The sequence below is a fragment of the Malus sylvestris genome, chromosome 2, assembly GCF_916048215.2.
Source record: "Malus sylvestris chromosome 2, drMalSylv7.2, whole genome shotgun sequence".
NCBI classification, from domain to species: Eukaryota; Viridiplantae; Streptophyta; class Magnoliopsida; order Rosales; family Rosaceae; genus Malus; species Malus sylvestris.
The window spans coordinates 37435318-37455761 of NC_062261.1; the positions used below are offsets into that span (position 1 = coordinate 37435318).

Sequence of the window (20444 nt, forward strand, 5' to 3'; positions counted from 1 at the left end):
GGTGGTGTAATGCTAGTGGTTCATAAAGGTGGCAACGATTGTGGTGATGGCAACATTGTGACATTAATAGCAGAGGTGGCATTGGGGTGGGCGACAGTGATGGTAATGGCAGCAACAATTGCAAGAGTATATCGTGGTGCCAATAGTGAGGTGTGATGGTTTGTGTACAGAGGTTACAATGCTAGTGGTTGGCAACGATGGTGGTTGTGGTTGTAATGGTAGTATTGACAGTTGTGATAGTGATTATGATAGTGATGGTGGCAGTGGTGACAATAACAATAATGATGGTGGTGGTAATGACAGTTATGATTGTGGTAGTGGTGACGATTGTGGTTGTGGTTGTTATGGTGGTAGTGGTGGTGGCAACGAGGTGGTGTTGGTGGTAGTAACAATTGTGATGGCGGTGGTGGTAGCAACGATTGTGGTGGTGATATAAGCTTGGTTGTTGCAATGGTAGGTGATGGCGATTACTTTGTTCTCCAAGTGAAAATATCTATGTATAAGGATAAATAATATCATTTTTAAAAAGTAATGAGGGTATTACAGAAATTAAAAATATTCATTAAAGGCTCAACTCTACTCTTTTTTTTAAAGTAGTTTTTAAAACAACTTACAATATGTTTTTTTTAAAAGTTGCTGTCCGGAGATCGTTGCTTTAAAAATAAACATAATATTTTATTTTTATCAAACTTTTTTTTATTCTTTAACTTTAAAAGCTTTTAGTAAAAAAATGTAATATCAAACATGGCCTAGTTCATGTTTACTCTTAATTTACTATTAGTTTGCACTTTTATCCAAAAAACAAGAAAGAAAAAGAAACTACTCCTTTGCACTTACACCGAAACAAATGTGGGTTGTAGCTAGTAGCTATGGACCAAGGAATGTCGAGTTAGTACTTCAAAATGATGTATAGAAACTAGATCTTCGACAAAAATAAAAGACTAGAAAGATCAAGGATTGAAGATCGTTTTTTAGTCAAAATAGTTTCTTATATTAGCATATAACTCTTTATTTTGGTCCCCGAGATTTAAAATCTATAGAAGTGGTCCTTAATTTTGTCTATCGTTAATCATTTTGGTTATTCCATGAAAAATTGCCGTTAAAAAAAAAACAAGAATACTCTCAATTTTTTTGTCAAATCATTTAGCCCATTGTTTATTAAATTGAGGTTAATTCATTCATTTTGGCTTTATCTAATAGAGATATTTCACGGAAAGACCAAACTAATTGACGGTGGACAAACTCAAAGACTACTTATATCGATTTCAAATTTCAGAGACCAAAGTGAAGAGTTATGTCAATCTTAAGAAGCACTTTGGTTAAAATGTCATTGAAGATCAACTAAAGTCATATTGATTGGAAGCACATTTTTAAGAAGGCAAACTTTGTTGCAAATGCTTTTGCTCACCTTGGTCTCTCCCTCTCGAATCCTCATTTTTGAATTTCTGTTTACCTGATGTTGCTCTTCCTGCCTTTAATTAAATAAAAAAACAAAATAAAAAAACACATGCAACATTTTGGATTCGACTTTTCCTTTCCCAATATCCAAAGTATAAAAATATTAGCTCAAATAACCATCGTGAGTCATCGATGGGTCACGTCGATTATTCATCTTACCTCTAGCGATAACATGGATCATTTTGCAATCTATAATTGCACGTACATTCTTAACCACTACTCAACGCAAGAGAGAAGGAAAATGAGTGGGGATTTTGAAAGGGACATGTTTATACAATGTCCTAATTATTGTCCTCAAACCCATAACATTTGGTTCAACCCCAAAAATGAAAGTGAAAAGCTCTTCAAATCAAACGTACAATGATGTTTCCTTGTTGATAAAGTAATTAAGCTAATTGATCTTATTGAACAACATAAACAATCAATTATTAGCGCCCGATTGCTGATGAAACAACCAAAGTGGAAAGTACCAAACTGAAATCTGAAGCCATGACATGGCCAAGTGGATATCATTTGGATTTACGATATTCTCTGCTTTTGGAGAAATTTTTAGTTGTAACGGGAACACGGATGATATACCACATGTTTCTATGTAAATGGTGAAAAATTTTAATTTTTAAGTTATTAACCTTTTAACACACATATCCCACTATTTATAAGAAAATACGTGGTGTACCATCTCGTGTGACGGTCACACTGAAAAATCTCTCCTAACTTAGGTCAAAACGCAAAAACCCACATACGCACCCTCCTTGGACGCTCCAGCTGTGCCTAATCCTATGTCTGGATGTCTGTGTGGCCAATCGCCTTCAGCAATCTTATTGCCATGTCTTTTTCTCATCATACCATCTTCTTTTGCTCAGGCCATATTCTAACCTCTCTCCCTTTCAAGGGTTTCAAATTTTCAATGAAGCCTTTCTCTCCACCCCCACACCAACACTCCTATTATATACCCTTAAAACTTACATAAATCTTAATATATCTCTTTCGAGAGATTGAAGTGGAAGAAGATTCAAAACTTGTTATTGATACCATTCAAAATAGAACGTTATTGAAAGCTATTTTTAAAGACATTTGTTAGCTCATTTTGTTTGTTGTCCACACATTTCACGGAGTTATATTTATAGAGAAGCCGAACTTTCTGTTAGATGTTATTTCTGTCAACACCCTACTATTTTTCTTAGAAAGTCTCTCCTTTTTTCTTTTTCTTTTTTTAATATGAAAAGACCTTTTTATGCATTTTAGAGTTAGGGTTTAAGGTATGTAGAGTTTAAGTTTGTGTATAGGGTTGAGTTTTTGCGTTCATATTAAAATACAAAATTAACCCTAAACACTTCGTAATTTTACTGAAAGAGCACGAATTCTTTTATACTAAGATCGTTTTTGTATGAACATAAGAGCAACTAGTCAAGTCTTCTTTGTTGTTTTTCTACAACACGAGATATTTCATTAAACAACGAGCACGTACATACAAGAAGGCATATATGAGTATGACAACGGTGCCTTTACACAAAAACATAAATCCCTTATCCTTGCATGGAGGGAAAATTCTGGTGAAAAGATAAAATGACGCACCAATGAAAAATGCCAATAACAACAATGACATCTCAAACCAAACTGAAAAGAGACTAGATCCATCGTCTTGAACTCAAACCATGGGTCGCGGAAGCCCCTCATCATCATCCTCTCTTTTGTACACCTTTATTTATCGATCCATACAAAAACAAGATTAAGAATATTATGTGGTATGATTTTTTGTTACTGACTGAGTGACTGTACGTTGAAATATGATTGTATTAAATTAATAATTTTGATAATATAACATGTTAAATTGTGTGTAATTGTAAAGTTTTAGGATAGTTTTATTCGGACATTCAGTTTTACCTCTTACATATTCTTGCTAGTCTTTGTCTATTGATCTTCTTCAATTAATTCATTCTGACAACCTAAAATTAAGAAGAATGTATTGAAGATAAAAATAGGTGTGTAAATAGCACCTCTCAAATTTTATACATATATCATTTATGTACTTTACGTGTGAGAGTGTGTTTCGAAGTTCTAGTCGAGTGTGTGCGGTCATCATTATACAAGTGCAAATCCATTGGCCATTGTAAGACATATAGAAAGTGTAATACTAAATAATTACAATCATACTCCAATGCACTAATGCCAACTTCAACGCCAAATATCTCATATGCCATAATTTTGCCACATTTCTCACCAACTATGATTGCATATATCAAATTGGGCAATTGATTTTAGTGGACTTCCATTTTTTTTTTAATTCGAATAGTGGATGATGCATTCAAACATGGTAGTTTATGAGTAATTTTAACTACTAGTTGTTTTTACTTAATTTTAGGTCCTATGCTCGATTTATATGAATGTTAAAACGATATATATTCATCATAAGTTTGATACTGTCTAAAATATTAATTTAGTTTAATAATAGAACTTTGTTGTCGATTAATTATCTCGTTATATAGAATAAAAAAATTCAGAGAAGATAATAAATGCATATAATTGAATTGAATTGACATTCTTTTACAATAAACAACGCTAAACATGTAAGGTATCAAATATAGATGCAAGATGTTTAATTTGGTATTTGACATTAAACATCAAGAGGAAATGCTCTTAGGATTCGCCATTGCCTTCAGTATTGACATTAGACATGAATAGTACTATGAATCATGTCATGAGTCATGACCAGCTAGCTGCTATAGAATAATTTCTCTGCCGTCCATTGGTGGTCTTGGTAGTTGAGTCATATATTCTTTAGTCATACATGTCAAGCCAACTACGATTTCATCATGCATGTAAGCTGCAGGAGGGTAAAGAGGAATCTACATATGGTTCTATAAGTCACATTTTTTCTTCTTCTGTTTGTTTTTGACTGCCAAAAAATTTCATTCTTTGACGTTTAACGGATGGCTAAGAGGGTTGAAGACTGGTCGGAAGATATAAAACTAGAAGCAAGGCTCACAGAATTCAGATCTGGCCGTTTGTATCAAAATCAGACTTATAAGATATCGTTTCGAAGAGAAGGACACAAAAAACAATAATACTCACCAACTTCTATTGAGGAAAGAAAATGCAATATATGCAATCAATATGAAGCGGGTTAGCAACAATAAAAGGCATGCGTTTTATGTTGTTAAAAAAAATGTAAAGTGGAGAATTATATATATTTTTTAGAGCTCTTTCTTGCGGAATACATTTCCTTTTTCCTTTTTTAAAAAAAAATAATAATTTGTGGTTGGTAACACAAGAGCATCGATCCATAGTTCTGACCCACCTTTTATTTTCATAATTTTTCTTGGTCAATATTTTGGCACATTCTCTAGCTCACATGCCACATGAGGCCAATTCCCTCATCATTTTATAGAATTTAAATTGAAATAAGTGTGACAAATATAAAATGTAAACTACCTTAAGGTCAGTGTGTATATATTATTTAGCGTCATCTCAATTTCTTGATACTAGTTGGAATTTATTAGTAAGAGTTTTACGTGGTCGTCTAATAGGCATATACACACCGATATGAAACAAGTAGTTTTCACCTTTATTAGAGTTTTCTATGTCTGTCTAGCGAAAGAGTAAAACAGAAAGAGTTTTGCAAACTGCAAAAGTATGCTTCATTATAAACAATTCAAGATGCAAGACGGTGACAAATACATGTATGAATAAAACTGATATATAGTTTAAATGTAAGGATCATGGCATTATTTAAAATTATTGTATATCGTGAGATATGCAAGCATGTTCAATATTGTAAGCATGTACAATATCTTAAACTAAAGAGACTGTTTCTGCTTAATTTGGACACATCTTGGCTTCTTCTTATTGATTGGAAGTAGATGATAGTCATCATATAATTTCACTCAAAGAACTATGCCACTAGCTATATAATTTAATAGTATTTCTTTTTACTTATAAATGAGAAGTCTTAAATTCGACTCTTACCAATAACAAATTCGATACCTAATTATGGGTGCAGGTTATTATTTGACCTATATCATAAATTATATATGAATCAAGTTGTAATTGTCATTGCTTAACAACTCTAATTTTATCTACTAATAATTAAGAATTTAGTTTTATAAACAATTAAGAATTATTTGAGTGGTTATAACCAATGCTATCTGTACTACAAACCCTACCTAGCTAGCTTAACAAATTTACTTGAATTATCATTTTCAAAGTGAGAGACTGAGAGTCAGAAAGTAGGTGCAAAACTCTTCGCATGCTAATATATAGCTGGTTGTCTCCGTGTGCTAATTAATTTGTCTTTGGTTTTCCTCCTGCATCTTGCCAAGGAATTAACACATTACTATTTGTTGGTTCCACAATAATGTATAACTTAAGTTTTCATTTGACATCTCCCCGTGGCTAGAGACAAGCAGGAGAAAAAAGCTCTTAGCTGTCATTTTTAATCTTTTTTATTTCTTTCTCCTCTTTGTTTTTAGTTATAGTCACTCTCTCACTCTCTCTGTCAAGGAGAGCCTTCAATTCATGTTTGTGTGGTTGCTCTCTACTTTGTCGATGAGAGATTTTATGGTTGTGGTCGTGGTCGTTGTTTGTTCAATCTCAGATTCTAGAGAGGCGACTGTTGTTTATATATGAGGTGGTAGTGTTTGTGGTGTGTATGCCTAGCAAAGTACTATGAGAAGGAAACTCGACGTTTGTTCGAAGGGACTCATAGCAGGGCTTCTTTGCCAACAATTGCAAAATCATTAGAGCTTGATATGGCCTTTCCTCATGGAGTCTCTACGTTATTTCTCAAACTTGTAATATTTCTGTCCTCGTGACTAGGGTTTAGGATTAAGGGTCTTCCATGATTGAAGAAACGTAGTGTATGTTCGATGTGTGTGTAATTGTAAGGTTGCAATGTTTTTTCATTTATGAATTTTTTACCGTAATAAAACAGTAATATATATCTTAAGCAACTAATTGATATACATGTTTATTTTTTTAATATTCCAATATCGTAATTATCTTTCTGATGGAGTAGTACTACCTAATTAATGATTCACATAAGAACATAACAAAATTGATATTATATTAACAGGGGTTGTTGAGTGGTTAAGCTCATATATGAATGAGAAGTTGAACAACCATGATTTTAAGTAAAAAGGAAAATAAGAGTAGAGAAGATGTGCGTTATTTTTATTATTAGACTTTTAAGATAAAATGGTTTATGAGGTTGACATAACTTTTCATTTTGGTTCCTGACAATAAAAATTGATAGAAGTGATCATGAGTTTGTCCATTGTAAATCATTTTGTTCCTTCCGTAAAAAAGTGAAAAATGTTTGGTACTTTTTCGTACAAATGCAAAACTTATGAACTAAACCATGTTATCCTCCATCCCAATCTTTCATTGCTTATCAAATATTGCCCCTTTTGGAAGTGTAAATTTAGCAGTTAAGCCAGGAGAAGTGGGGAGCAGTATTTCTTGTTTGTATCAATACAAGAGTGGGTGCCAACCCTTGAAGTTAGCCCAAATGATCACAGGAGATGATATGGTATTAAGCATTAAGCTAGATATAGTATAAGTTCAGGATTTAATTCATGCTTATATATGTAACACAAAAGAAAAAGAACATAAAAACAAAGTGGGTGCCAACCATTGGCCCTTACGAAATAGAAATGGTATTAAATTGACTGGAGTTTTTATATTTTTGATACAATGGATTGGAAGTGTTTGAAGAATGATTTGACAAATTAAAGAAGATAAGATACAGATGTAAATGGGTGCTAACAAGGAACCAAACCAAAGAGAGATTGCTTTGAGTTGAGTAGAGGAAACAAGGCAAATGCCAAAAGGCTGATCAATCGACCCATGCATGTTTCTTACATGTGAGTCATGTCCCCCTCTCCATGTTCATTTATTTCATGTCCTCTTGTTGTGGCTATAATTTCTCACCCTATTTTGTATGCCTCTTGGACACTTTTTTCTTTGCATGATAAATGTGTCCCTCAAAGACGTAGCAACTTTTAATTATTTGTTGTATTACTTGTGGTTCTAGCTAGCTTCTAAATCCATACACCACCAAAATTCATCTTATCTTTTTCATCATGGAAGGGTGTGACTTTGATCTCCTAAAAGTAATTTTATATACCAAAGTGGTTAAAAAAGTTATTTATAGGTGCATGAGAAGGTAAAAAATTAATTAATCATAAAAAAGTTACAAATTCAAAACCTAATGAAGGATTTAGTTTGCCTATATTATGAATAGTATGCTAAACGAGTGAAGGCAAGCATTAAGGTATGGATTGACTTTAGGATTTTGAGGGTCGATAGCGTTGTCACCCCTCAACTTTTGCTCTAATATTTTGGAGGACGACAACGCTATTGACCCTCAACTTTTTTGCCCTAGGTTTCGAGCTTCATTCATACCTCTTGTTTTCAATTTCTTAGATTGTTATTTTCTTGAAAAATTATATTTTTTTAGCGCAAAAATTGTGTTCATGGCTTTATTAGTTCTTTATGGTTGGAGATGGTCTTAGTATTACGGTTGAATAATATTTTTCTTTATTTGTAATTGAAAGATTTTAGATAAAAATCTTGTTGTGACAAGTTTTGATGCTAATATTTCTCCACCCATCATGTAAATATTATTATGTTTCCTAAAAAAGAGGTGAAAAAAGAGAGTCCATATGTTAATTAGCCTAGTTGGGCCTTATTTGTTGACACCTTAAAGCATTTCCAAATAAGATGTCAAACTTCAAATATCAAATTTAAATTTGATGGCTGATTTGACAATTTGACATGTTGTTAATATTTTTCATTGTGGATTATAGTACGGGTGGAAGCCCAAACATCACTACTAACTAACAATCAACCTGTAGAAGGCTAGACCTAACAAAAAAGCAGTTTGCCATCAAGTGGTTGTCAACCATTATGTACGAGTTTCGATCGAGTAAGGGCTGATTTGGTATTGCTATACTTTGAAAAAAAAACTGTTTCTGCTGTGCTGTGAGAATAAGCAGCTGTGAAATAAAACATCAGAGTGTTTGGTAAACTTTTTTGTAAAAGTGCTTTTGAAAAAAAAAAAGCAGTATTATAGTGTTTGGTAAACTTTTATGTAAAACAGATGTAAAAAATGCCGGTTTTTCAAAGCTGGATTTTGCAGCTTTGTGTTTTTGGTTTTTTCACCCAAAACTGTGAAAAAAAAACTGAAACTGAATGTTTACCAAACATAAAAAAACTCCCAATTTTTTTTTATACCCATTTTTTTTAAAATCATCTCAGTATCAAACCAGGCCTAAGCAATGAGCCTAGCTGAGCTGCTGCTTCTTGGGCTTTTACTTTTTCTGATAGTTATGAAATTGTTTGTCGGCGATTTTTCGTTCGAAGTTGAGCTTTCATTTATTTATTTATTTATTTTTGTTCGACTGTGCGAGAGGGAGTTCAATTGAATAAAAAAAAAGCAAAAAAAGTTGTACATAGTTAAAGGTGGACATAGTCCAAAACTTGGACTGAGAACCCATCTGATTAAAGAGTCTGGTCATTTTCCGATAGAGCGTTCCCCCTCCTTCCAAACATGGATGAAATTATAAAACGTAATCTTCAAACAACCAATCAAGAATAAGTCATGAGGTAATTTGTAATGCCTGCATTGTTCATTAATTGTGTTTTGTGGTGCATTTTTAACACTTGAGTCTAATGTTTATCGGTATTTTACAATTCATCATCCAAACATAAGGTTTTATGTCTCTCTCTCTCAATTCTTGTCACCCTTTATGTATCAGTACTCATGTAAAACAATCCCTCTATTTTTCACTCCTCATATCTCATGCATTCAAGGAAGGTCTTTAAAACAAAATCCAATAGTTACACTTTATAGATTGAGTTCTTGATTGTATAGCGGATCACATAGACTTTTGTTTGCGAAATTTTACCATCTATAAATCAAATTTTTACCACAAAGTACCACTCATATACTTTTCTGTTATATATTCGTATACGAGTCACGTGACCCATATTTTGTGACATTCTCACATGAATTTGTTTTTTGCACCTTAGTGCCACTTGAATAGGTAAGTTGCAAAGATATTCAACTTCTTAATTGCGCCAAGCCGAAGAAACTGGACTCCAATTCTATTTGGACCGTGTTTGTAATTGTAGGAGATGGAAAAAACTAGGTACACAAGGAAGCCTCTTAAGATCTCAAATCAAGCAATCAAATGGCTCTAGCCAGTCGTTACTAGCTGCTTAAGACATTGCTTCAAAGAATTACTAGAACCCCGGAGCAGATTACCACCGAGAAGCTAAAATTGCAGTTGGCAGCACAACTCTTTAGGCGATGCTCCTCTGAAAGTTCCCTCTTTTAATTCTTTCTTGGGGGAATGATATAAGGCCAACTATTCTAAAATTTCTCCCTCCTCTATATCGTCATCTGCCAATAAGAATCTCCTGACACTTGAAAGATTTCTTTCTGCTACTCCTTCCTTGGTAAATTCACCTTCCAAATCAAGAAAATCATCAGGATTAATTTCTGCCATAAGACCTGAGTACTCGTCTATTAAGCCTTGATCAAAAGCAAAGTCCATGTCTTCAAAAAACACTTGCTTCTTAGCATCGGAGCTCGAATGTGAATCGTTGCAAGTTTCCACAGTTACAGACAAAGGCCTAGCAAATGAATCATCGGGTGGCTTCTCACACCTCCTTTTATTAGATATATTAGGTGGGGAACTTGAAGTCTCATGTTTCATGAGATCAAAGACCTTAGGATAGATGTTGTCTTCTAGTTCCTCCTCCTTAAAGGTAACACCTCCTGCGCTCAAATCATTTCTTCCATAAGTCCTAAGCTCTGGTTTGCTGAAAGCAGGAGGGGAATTTTTAACTACTTCAAAATCAAGACTGTGCGAAGGGAGAAAAACATAAATGACAGGGTATTCCAAAATAACTAAGTTTGCTAACTGCTGCCTTATCGGAACTCTTATATCCAACTCACAGAAAGGTGACCTAGTGCCCTGTAATACATTCACAAGATAAAAACAGAAACAATTATGAGGCAGTAGTTTTATATTTCTGATAAAAATAATCAAAATACTACAAACCAGGTACAATAGGATTAAAAGTGAATTCTAATTTGACCCAATGAACACAATTTTTCACCATAGAATTATGAGTCAGTAGTTTCATATTTCCTACTGTCACTATCTTCTAAGATTGATTGCACTAGAGCTGCTTCTACATCTGGTTTACCATAGAAATTCCAATTATTCTTTTCACTTTCACGATTCTTCCAATATTTGTGCATTCTTAAGAATTATTTTCCTTTTTTCAATTTAAAAGAAAATAAAACAAATATATTAAGGCCTAGACTAAGAAACAGAATAACAAACCTTGGGATATTTACGAATGAAAAGCTTGAGAGAGTCCAGCTGTTCCTCACAGAATAGCTTTAGGTGATGATTCCATGGCCCAGGTTTTAGATGGTTTTCGATAAGAGAGCAGAGGTTCATGTTTTCATTTACTCTGCATGAAAATCAATATGCATAAGTCATCAAAAAACATTACCCAAGCCTAGCCTAAGAAGTTAAACATTACTAGACTTCTCAAAGAGGGAAGCAGCTTACTCATGGTCAGTTAAAACAACATCCATTGAATGAAATCGCCATTCAATTGTCCAGGAGATGCATTTCTTCCTGAAGCAGATCAGGCCAACAGAAAAAAAAAATATTTAAGAAATTAATGACTGATTCAAATCCTCCACAAACACGTTGGAACACTCACTAACATCCTCATTAAAAGGGAACATCCCAAATTTTATACAGGACCAAGTATTAATCCATCCCCACTATTAATCTAGACTGGAAAAGCTTTGAAAGTTTTACCTTTGATCATATCGAGTTTGATTTTTCTCCCTTTTTGACATTCCACTTGGTAGAAATAAGAGTTTCGTCCTGCGACTGGCAGCAGCACTCCGAAGGCTTTTAAGGCAAAAGGGTAGCCTAAAATTATTGTATCTGCACAACTTATTTCTCAATCTCTGAGCAGACTCAGCAACCCTCTTCACTTCCTCAAGCAAATTGTAGTCTACCAACACAATTGTCAAATGCAATGGTTAAAATACGCGAAAACAAAGTAGGAAACTTCACAATACAATATAAAACTCAATTGTTGAGCTTTTAGAAAAACGTCAGAGAATGTTATATCCGCAAACGGGCATCAAAATCAATCCCAAAAGAATATGAATTCGACCATTTTATATCCTATACGTTATTTTATCTTCTTCAAAACCTCCAAACTAGGTAAGTTAAAAAATTTATGCAAACAAACTGCAAAATTATCACGAAAAGACAGTACTTTGTCCATGAAAACACTCACAGTGAAAGAAAAAGCACTGAAATTTACCGAAAAGAGGTCAAAATTGCAACCAAATTGATTCCCAAGCTAGAGACAATTGAAAAATCTAAAAAAACTTAAAAGGGGTCGAATTTAAATTAAAAAAAAAACTAAAAACACTGGAATAAATCAGAAAAATAAGGTACCAGAAAGGAGCTGATTATTGTCCATCTGAGAGAGGGGGACGAAGTTGGTTAGGGGCCTCTTGCCCGTACAGCCAGAACGAAGCTTGTGGGCCTTGACGCACGGAAGGCTACAGGAGCGTACGGAGCAGCCTGGGCATTTGTACTTGGACGCCGTCTCTTTGCACTCTTGGCATATTTTCGGGTTTGGTTTCGCTGAACCAGCTTCTCCTCCTCCTTCCTCCATGGGTCTTCTTTCACTCACACACTGACAGACACGAGGGGTTTGGGAAGGGAACAGTACCGTAGGGTTTATGATGAAGGAAGGTTCTGACGACGCCTCTTGGGTTTGCTTTGATTTGAAAATGTGACGACGTCGATCGGGGTTAGGTTTTGCGCATATCTCCTTCCACTTTACATCCTCCCCTTTGGCTTGCTATACCCCACCCGCTTATCGCTTCAACCCGTCTACCCAGGCCACCATCAGTCGCAGGTGACGACTGCAAGTTGCTGGCTAAAACCCATGGGAGAGCGAAAGAGAGAGAGAGACAGAAATTACGAGAACTGAGAGAGAGACCAAAACTGCAGCCAATATTTTGGTCAAATTCATCCATAATTAGCCCAAATTTCGTCGGGGTGGGCCGAGCGGTAGAGACGTGTTTATTACGGCCTGCAGGGTTTGGTTCTGCGGTGAGAGAGTCACTTCCTGTTTTTGGTCATATCCATTCATTAATCACAGAGTGAACCGCCGATTTTGTTTTTACATTATCACCTCAATGAAAAGTGGAAGGTAAGGCCATCTTCAACTTATCCATACCATAGGGTTGAAAATAGCTGAAATGATATGAAAATCGTCTCTAATCGAAGGCTAGGACAAATGGCTTATGGGCCCCACCGAGCCACAATTGGAGAATCGGGCCAACTGGTTGGCCCAAGCCAGCTAGCCAGCCTCGACTGGTCTAGCATTTTGAATCCCAACGACTACTTGCTGATGTCAGCTAATCGTTAAATTTGATTTTTTTTCCTATAACTACCTAAGCCATTAAACAACATTAAATAATATTAAGTAACATTAAACAACATTAAATAGTATTAAGTAACATTAAACAACATAAAACTTAAACACATACTTCATGCTTCTTTTGGCCCAAGATGTGCAACAAGATCGTGTTGTAGATACTTGTTTGTGGCACACGAACGTATCATCTTATGGCGCCTTATGTACTCATTTAAAGAGATATTACCACTTCTTGGATTTAAGGGCAAATTAGGTCTATCATATATTTTTGCACGAGCTATTCTTGACTTATTTGGATCATCTTGGTCGTCATCAGAGTCTCCATCAATATATCAATCTCGCTCATCCTCCACAATCATGTTGTGTAATATGATGCACGACATCATGATGGAGTTCAAATTTTCTCAACTCCATCCTCTTGTCGGTTCCTTAATGATCTTCCATCGTGCTTATAGAATACCGAAAGCTCTCTCAACATCTTTCTGGTATGCCTCTTGGTGTAAGGTAAACCACATTTCAGCGTCATCCGTAGGGTTTGCAATTGCTTGGATAAGTGTCGCCCACTTTGGGTAGATGTCATCTACCAAGTAATACCTCATGTTGTACTGACGCCCGTTGACGTAGTAGTCAAGTTGAAGTGATTTACCCTCCGTCAGGTTATTGAAGAGGGGTGAACGCCCAAAAACTAAATTATCCTTTTGGGATCATGGGACTCCAAAGAAAGCATGCCTGATCCAAGTGTTAAATGACGCAACCGCCTTTAACACAATAGTTGGCTTTCTCGATCTTCCACTAAAGCCTCATTGCCATCCGATGGGACAATTTTTCCTTTACCAATGCATGCAATCTAATGACCATATCATGCCCGGAAAGCCACAGTCTTCAGCTTTGCCAAGGAGCCGATCTAGATCTGCTCGATTTGGTTGATGGAGGTACCTCTCTTTGTAAAGTTGAACAACTGTGTGACATAATTTAGCAAGATTATCAAGGCATGTAGACTTAGAAATACCATATGTATCATCCATCGCATCAACTGAGGAGGCATAAGGCAGTATTCAGAGTCCAATAATAACCTTTTAATCATGTGAGAAACCAGGGCAACCTGTTTTGTCCAGTTTCTGTCGAAAGTATGAATTGACATGTTGGATATCATGAAGTAAACGTTCGAAGACATGACACCTCATCCAAAAGTGATGTTTGAAATCCTCTTCATTGTACATCGAGTTGAGGTTGAAGTAGTTGGTCATCAAATTATGATGCGCCATATCTTTATTTCGTGGCTTGTAACCACGACCAGCAATAGAGCCACCTTATTGAGGTTGTTCTTCAGTTGCTTCACACGCCATGACCCCAGCCATGGCTGCCATATATGATGCATTGTGCCATGCTTCATCTTCTCGTCTCATTTTCGCCCATTTATCTTCCAATTCGGAATTAGATGAGGACCCCCAGTTGGAAACCGAAGAGGATCCAAAGTTGGAATTCATTGCAAACTTGAATTGAAAAAGATATTGGAGAGGGCAAAGCTGAAGGTGTGTGAATTATAGACCAATATCCACCCTATTTATGGACATTGGAAGCTGAAGATAAAGAGTGCCACACAAATAAAAATCCTATCTAAAATACCCACAACCAATTACATCTAGACACGTGACACTCGAAATCCTATCTGAAAAATTATTGAGATTACATATCGACAAGAAATCTACATAGTTACTCACAGATTGACACGTGGCTCTCGAAGCTCAAGACGTAAAATTATTGAGATTCCTTATTAACAAGAAATCTGCAAAGTTACTCACAAATTGACACGTGGCACTTGAAATCCGAGACGTAAAATTATTGAGATTCCAACTTGAAAAATTAATGACATTCCATCTTGAAAAATTATTGAGGTAGTTTAATTTAAGTAACTATATTAATCAATTAAAATAATATATTATGTTTAGCCCTTTTACCCCTAAGTTGGAGATGGTTTTTTATCACAGGGCTATGTTTGGCCTATGGCTCTCTGGCCCCTCGATTAGAGATGGTAAGAAATATGGTTTGACACTATTCATTAAAATATTAATTTCTCGGAGGGCTATAGGGCTAAAACGAGCCATTTGGCCCTCATTCGATTGGAGATGGTCTAAGTCCATCAACTATTTTTGGAAAAATTATTTAAATTAATTCAAATTTGCCAATTTATTTCTAATATTTTATTTAATTTTTCATTGATTTTGAGTTACGTGACAGACATGTGGTACATTTTTTCGGAAATGGATCCTCTCCGGATCCCTTCCACCAAGTCCACTAATGCCACAAATCTAGACCTTTGAAATTTGATTCAACAGCTACAAACAGGGGCCCACTTTAAAAGTTATAATAACTTTAGCCGTTTGATCAAATTTCAACAGCCCGGATTTATGTCCTTGGTGGACTTGGTGGACGGGATCGGAGAGGATCCCTTTCCCGTTTTTTTGTCCATTTAAATTAAGTTCATTCATTCAATTTCATCCCTAATAAGTACTAATTTCATCCTAATATAATAGTATGATGAAATTAGCACTTTTAAATGAACTTAGGGATTTATTTTGGGTACTAAAATTTTAAATCAAATTTACAAATTAAACGATGTATCACTAATAGGAATAAGTACGTTAATCAACACTTAAATAATAATTCAATTATCAACAACCACATCATTTGGTTTACAAAATATGGTTTAAAATTTTGCTTTCTACTGTTACATCATTACCATTATTTTATTGAAAATATATTTAGGACTTATTTTTCACTCATGTAATAATTCAAAGACTAAAAAATAGACATATCTCACCAAATCATAATATCTCAATAGGATTTTAATCAAATTGATTCCCATAGTTTGGTCAAGCAAATATGACCTCGTTTGGGTGAATTTCAATGCTTTTACTAGATCGGATGCTTTAAACCTTAAAAAGGGTATAAGATTAACCCATTTTGTCAATCACAGATGCTTGTGCTTCCCAATCAAATTTTAGTAATTGGTACTTAATTTCGTGGGACTTGAAAGCCGAAAATCTTCTTTTGGGGTTAGATGGATTGTGGAAGTTGTGTGATTTTGGAAGCAGCTCCACCAGTCACAAGCACAGGGCACTCCGAGAAGCCTGAAGAAATAAGTAGAGTATTCTAAAAAGCACACAATACCTGTCTATAGAGGCCCCATGGTTGAACATAAAACTTTATTTTCCAACTCGAATGCGTGATCTTCGGAGAAAATAAGCTGTATTTTTACTTATTTATGTTTGATGAGGAGTGTAGGAAGCCTTGGTCCTTTTTCTTTGTGCTTGCCTTGTGTTTTTTATTAGAGCATGTCATTGTCCATAGAAAATTCAGACTTGGAATTCTCTAACAATCCACCGCCGATTGATTGCGTCCAATCCAAGATATCTACCTACAATTTTTCAAAGCTAATTCAAAATAAATAAGATTGATTGACTCAAACACGTTAGGCAGCACTTTTGTTAATTCTAAAATTACGCCAATGATAACCGGTAATGATTTGGTGTTAACTGAAAATAAGAATATCGCTTGTATTGAAAGGAGACAAATAATACAATCAAATTCAATAGACAAATAACAGAATTAAGGAAGCAAAAAATGAAATGAATAAACAAAGCACCGTAAATATGACTAACACCGCAAGTAACGATGGAGATAAATCAACATGTGTATATAACAAATTGTTTGTCTAACAAGAGGATGGAAAGCGTTAATAATTTTATCGTTGGAAGAGGTTCTGGATTCAAATTTTACAAAAATTATTGAATATTTTGGTTAAAGAGAGTGTTATCAAGAGGATGTAAGCTGGTTTGACTAAAAAGTCGATTCAATCTCTCTTGCAGTTTAGATGAATACTAACATGTGAAAATTAGTGGGAGTAAAAAACTTGATGAAAATTAAAGTCCAATGATTCTTTTAATTCTTTGCAAAGAAAAACCGGTGCAGTGAGTCCTCTTTTTCAACCTTGGCTTTCTACCCTATGATTAATCAAATAAATGTGGAAAAAAACATTTATCGAATTAACTAATAATACCAGCCGGTTCAAGCTTGACTATCCCAATTCCCAATTGTCAGAGTCGTGAGCACCTGGGATTTCCAGATACTTGAGACACTTGTACACATGATTAAGCAGCCACGGATACATGTATGTGTACAACAACAACAACAACAAAGCCTTTTCCCCACTAAGTGGGGTCGGCTATACGGATACATGTATGTGTATATATATATATTAGTAGAGTTATCATTGTTGCAAATCTGCAATTGCTATTTATCTATTTATGGAACCTTTTGGTTCCTTATACTTTCTGTGCTCATCAGGTTGTGTAAAAAATGGCCATGCCTGTTTTCCTTCACTTGCTTGGCCTTTTACTTGTAGTTGTTGAACCACTTTGTGCAGCAGCTCAATCTGCTGCAAATATTAGCTTGGGGTCGTCCCTCACTGCATCTGAAGACACATCTAAATCGTCATGGCAGTCACCCTCCGGGACATTTGCTTTCGGGTTTCGCCGCGTTGGTGATCAAGACACCTTCTTGCTTGCCATATGGTATGACCAAATACCAGATAAAACCGTAGTTTGGTATGCAAATGGAGACGCTCCAGCACCAAAAGGATCGAAAATTGAGCTCACCGCTGATGGCCAATTCGCGCTCACCGGCCCAAAAAGCCAAGAAATCTGGAAGCCTGAGTCCGTTCTTAGTGGTGGAGTTGCATATGCTGCCATGCTTGACACAGGGAACTTTGTGCTTGCAGGCCAGAATTCTGATTACTTATGGCAGAGCTTCAAGGATCCCGCCGACACCATTTTGCCAACCCAACTGCTGGAGATTGGCGAAAAGCTGTATTCTAGGCAGACTGCAAGCAACTACTCGAGGGGAAGGTTTCAACTCCAAGTGAAACAAGATGGAAGGCTTGTTTTATATCCGGTTGCCTTGCCTACGGAGTTCGCATACCAAACATACTATGAGAGCAACACTGCCGATGCTGCCGATGATATGAATACGGGCTTTCAGCTGCTGTTTAACGAGTCAGGTTACCTCAATATTGTCACAAGGAATGGAAGTATGGTAAGCCTCACTAACAAAACAGTGTCACCAATAAGAGATTATTATTACAGAGCAACACTGGATTTTGATGGGCTTTTCACTAAATATGCTCACCCGAAATCCCCAAAAAATGGGAGCTGGACGTCCTGGTTGCCTCTCTGGTCTATCCCGGACAACATTTGCTTCGATGTAAATGGTGATTTGGGAAGTGGACCGTGTGGATACAATACCGTCTGCAGACTTGATGCAAATAGAAGACCAATTTGTGAATGTCTTCCTGGCTTTTCCGCTTTGGATTCAAATAATAAGTTCGGTGGATGTAAACAGAACAGAATACCGACTTGCGAACAAGGCAATTCAAAGCTGGAAGAATTGTATGTTATGCATGAGCTGACTAATACTTATTTTCCCTCGTCTGCAAACTATGAGCAAATACAGCCGATGAACAAAGATGACTGCACCAGATCTTGCCTTTACGATTGTAATTGTATGGTTGCTGTTGTCAAAGAAGGTAGCTGCTGGAAGAAGAAATTGCCAGTCTCACATGGAAGGCAGGACTGGAATACGTATGGGCAGGCGCTGATCAAATTACCAAAGTCTGACGCTGCTTTAGAGGATCCACTTTTTCCAGTCTCAGACGCGGGAAAAAAAGATCAAAAAACTCTCATCTTAGTAGGAGGACTTCTTCTAGGTAGCTCTGTGGTTCTTAACTTTATATTTCTTGCAGCGATTTCTTTGGTTTTCTTTTATGGATACAAGAAAAGACATAATCTTACTAGTAGTGCATCAAGTATTATGGAAGCAAATCTACGCTCGTTTACTTATAAAGAACTAGAAGAAGCCACAGATGGATTTAGGGAAGAACTTGGAAGAGGTGCTTTTGGCATTGTTTACAAAGGAATCATATCATCCATCAGTTCAACAAACTACGTCGCAATCAAGAAGTTGGACAAAATGGCGCAAGAAGGTGAGAAGGAATTCAAAGCAGAGGTGAGAGCAATAGCCAGGACTCACCACAAGAACTTGGTCAGATTGCTTGGGTTCTGTGATGAAGGGCCAAACAAACTTTTGGTCTATGAGTTTATGAGCAATGGAACATTGGCCAGCTTTCTCTTTGGGATTTCAAGGCCCGATTGGAACAAACGGATTCAAATTGCATTCGGGATTGCAAGAGGACTCATGTACCTGCATGAGGAGTGTAGCATGCAGATCATCCACTGCGATATCAAGCCCCACAACATACTTCTAGATGATTCATTCACGGCAAGGATTTCGGACTTTGGATTGGCAAAGCTTCTGCTGAGCGATCAAACTCTTACTAATACAGTCATCAGAGGGACCAGAGGATATGTTGCACCAGAATGGTTCAGGAATATTCCGATTACTGCAAAGGTTGATGTTTATAGTTATGGGGTCATGTTATTGGAGATCATCTGCTGCAGGAGGAGCCTTGAAATGGAAAGGGAAAACGAAGAAGAAGTGATACTAACGGATTGGGTTTATGATTGCTACAAGGAAAAAACATTAAAGAAGCTTATAGAAGATGATGAAGAGGCAAGAAATGACATGAAAAGGTTGGAGAGGCTAGTCAGGGTTGCAATTTGGTGCATTCAAGAGGATCCGTCCTTAAGACCGACAATGAAGAAGGTTACGCAGATGCTTGAAGGAGTGGTTGATGTATCCGTGCCTCCATGTCCTCTTTTTAGTTCAGTTTGCTGAAATCTACGTTATGTTTTGTATAATTCATTTTAGTAGTGTACCACATTAATGGCATGTATTTCTATAAGATGACAACAACCTTGTTCTCCACAATTTTCAACATAAAGTTTCTATAGCAATTGAAACAAGAACACGTGTATAAAATAATATTTGTATTAATGAAAGGGTTACAATCTCTTTATAAACTTGAATCCTTTGATTCAACCTCTAAAGATGTAATGTGTGCGTTGATGATCCAAGGGTCGCAATGTCTTGATCTTGGATGAACAAATGCCGCAAGGTTTTGGCTTTTGGTAATAAAGGAACCTGCACATGTAGGGGTGCTTGGCAGTTCTTCACAAGTGTGGCGAAGAATGCAGGGAGCATGTCATGTCTATAATTTGTGCGACACATGGTGCATGTCACGTAAGCCCTAGCATATCGAAATTTAATGTGTTGGTGAAATAAATGTTCACCGCAATTTCGATGTCTACAAAATTATAAGCCTGGTTTCATTATCAATCTCATGGGAGATAGCCTTAAGTGTAATGTTATTGCCGCCTTGTAAACATTGTTCAATACTTGTTTGAAACAAGTTTTGACAGGGAGAGACACCTCTATTTCATGATATTAGAGCAAATTGTCTCACGTATAAAACCCAATGACCACACATGTTTCATATTATTTCGTTTGTGTTGTCCACGTATTAGGCTTGA

At 36.1% G+C, this 20444-nt stretch overlaps 2 protein-coding genes across 2 annotated transcripts; one reads left to right on the plus strand and one right to left on the minus strand.

Annotated features, from left to right (window-relative positions):
- Window positions 1–9285: 9285 nt before the first annotated feature.
- On the minus strand, window positions 9286–12568 carry LOC126614084 (uncharacterized). Its single transcript, XM_050281712.1, has 5 exons — window positions 11964–12568; window positions 11307–11508; window positions 11049–11117; window positions 10815–10947; window positions 9286–10439 (listed from the first exon to the last, which is right to left on the minus strand). Exons 1-5 carry the CDS (start codon window positions 12184–12186, stop codon window positions 9828–9830), a joined length of 1239 nt encoding a protein of 412 aa, XP_050137669.1. The 5' UTR covers window positions 12187–12568; the 3' UTR covers window positions 9286–9827.
- A 4748-nt stretch (window positions 12569–17316) lies between these two features.
- On the plus strand, window positions 17317–19749 carry LOC126603739 (G-type lectin S-receptor-like serine/threonine-protein kinase LECRK3). Its single transcript, XM_050270694.1, has one exon. The coding sequence runs from the start codon at window positions 17317–17319 to the stop codon at window positions 19747–19749; it is 2433 nt and encodes an 810-aa protein (XP_050126651.1).
- The last annotated feature ends 695 nt before the right edge of the window (window positions 19750–20444 follow it).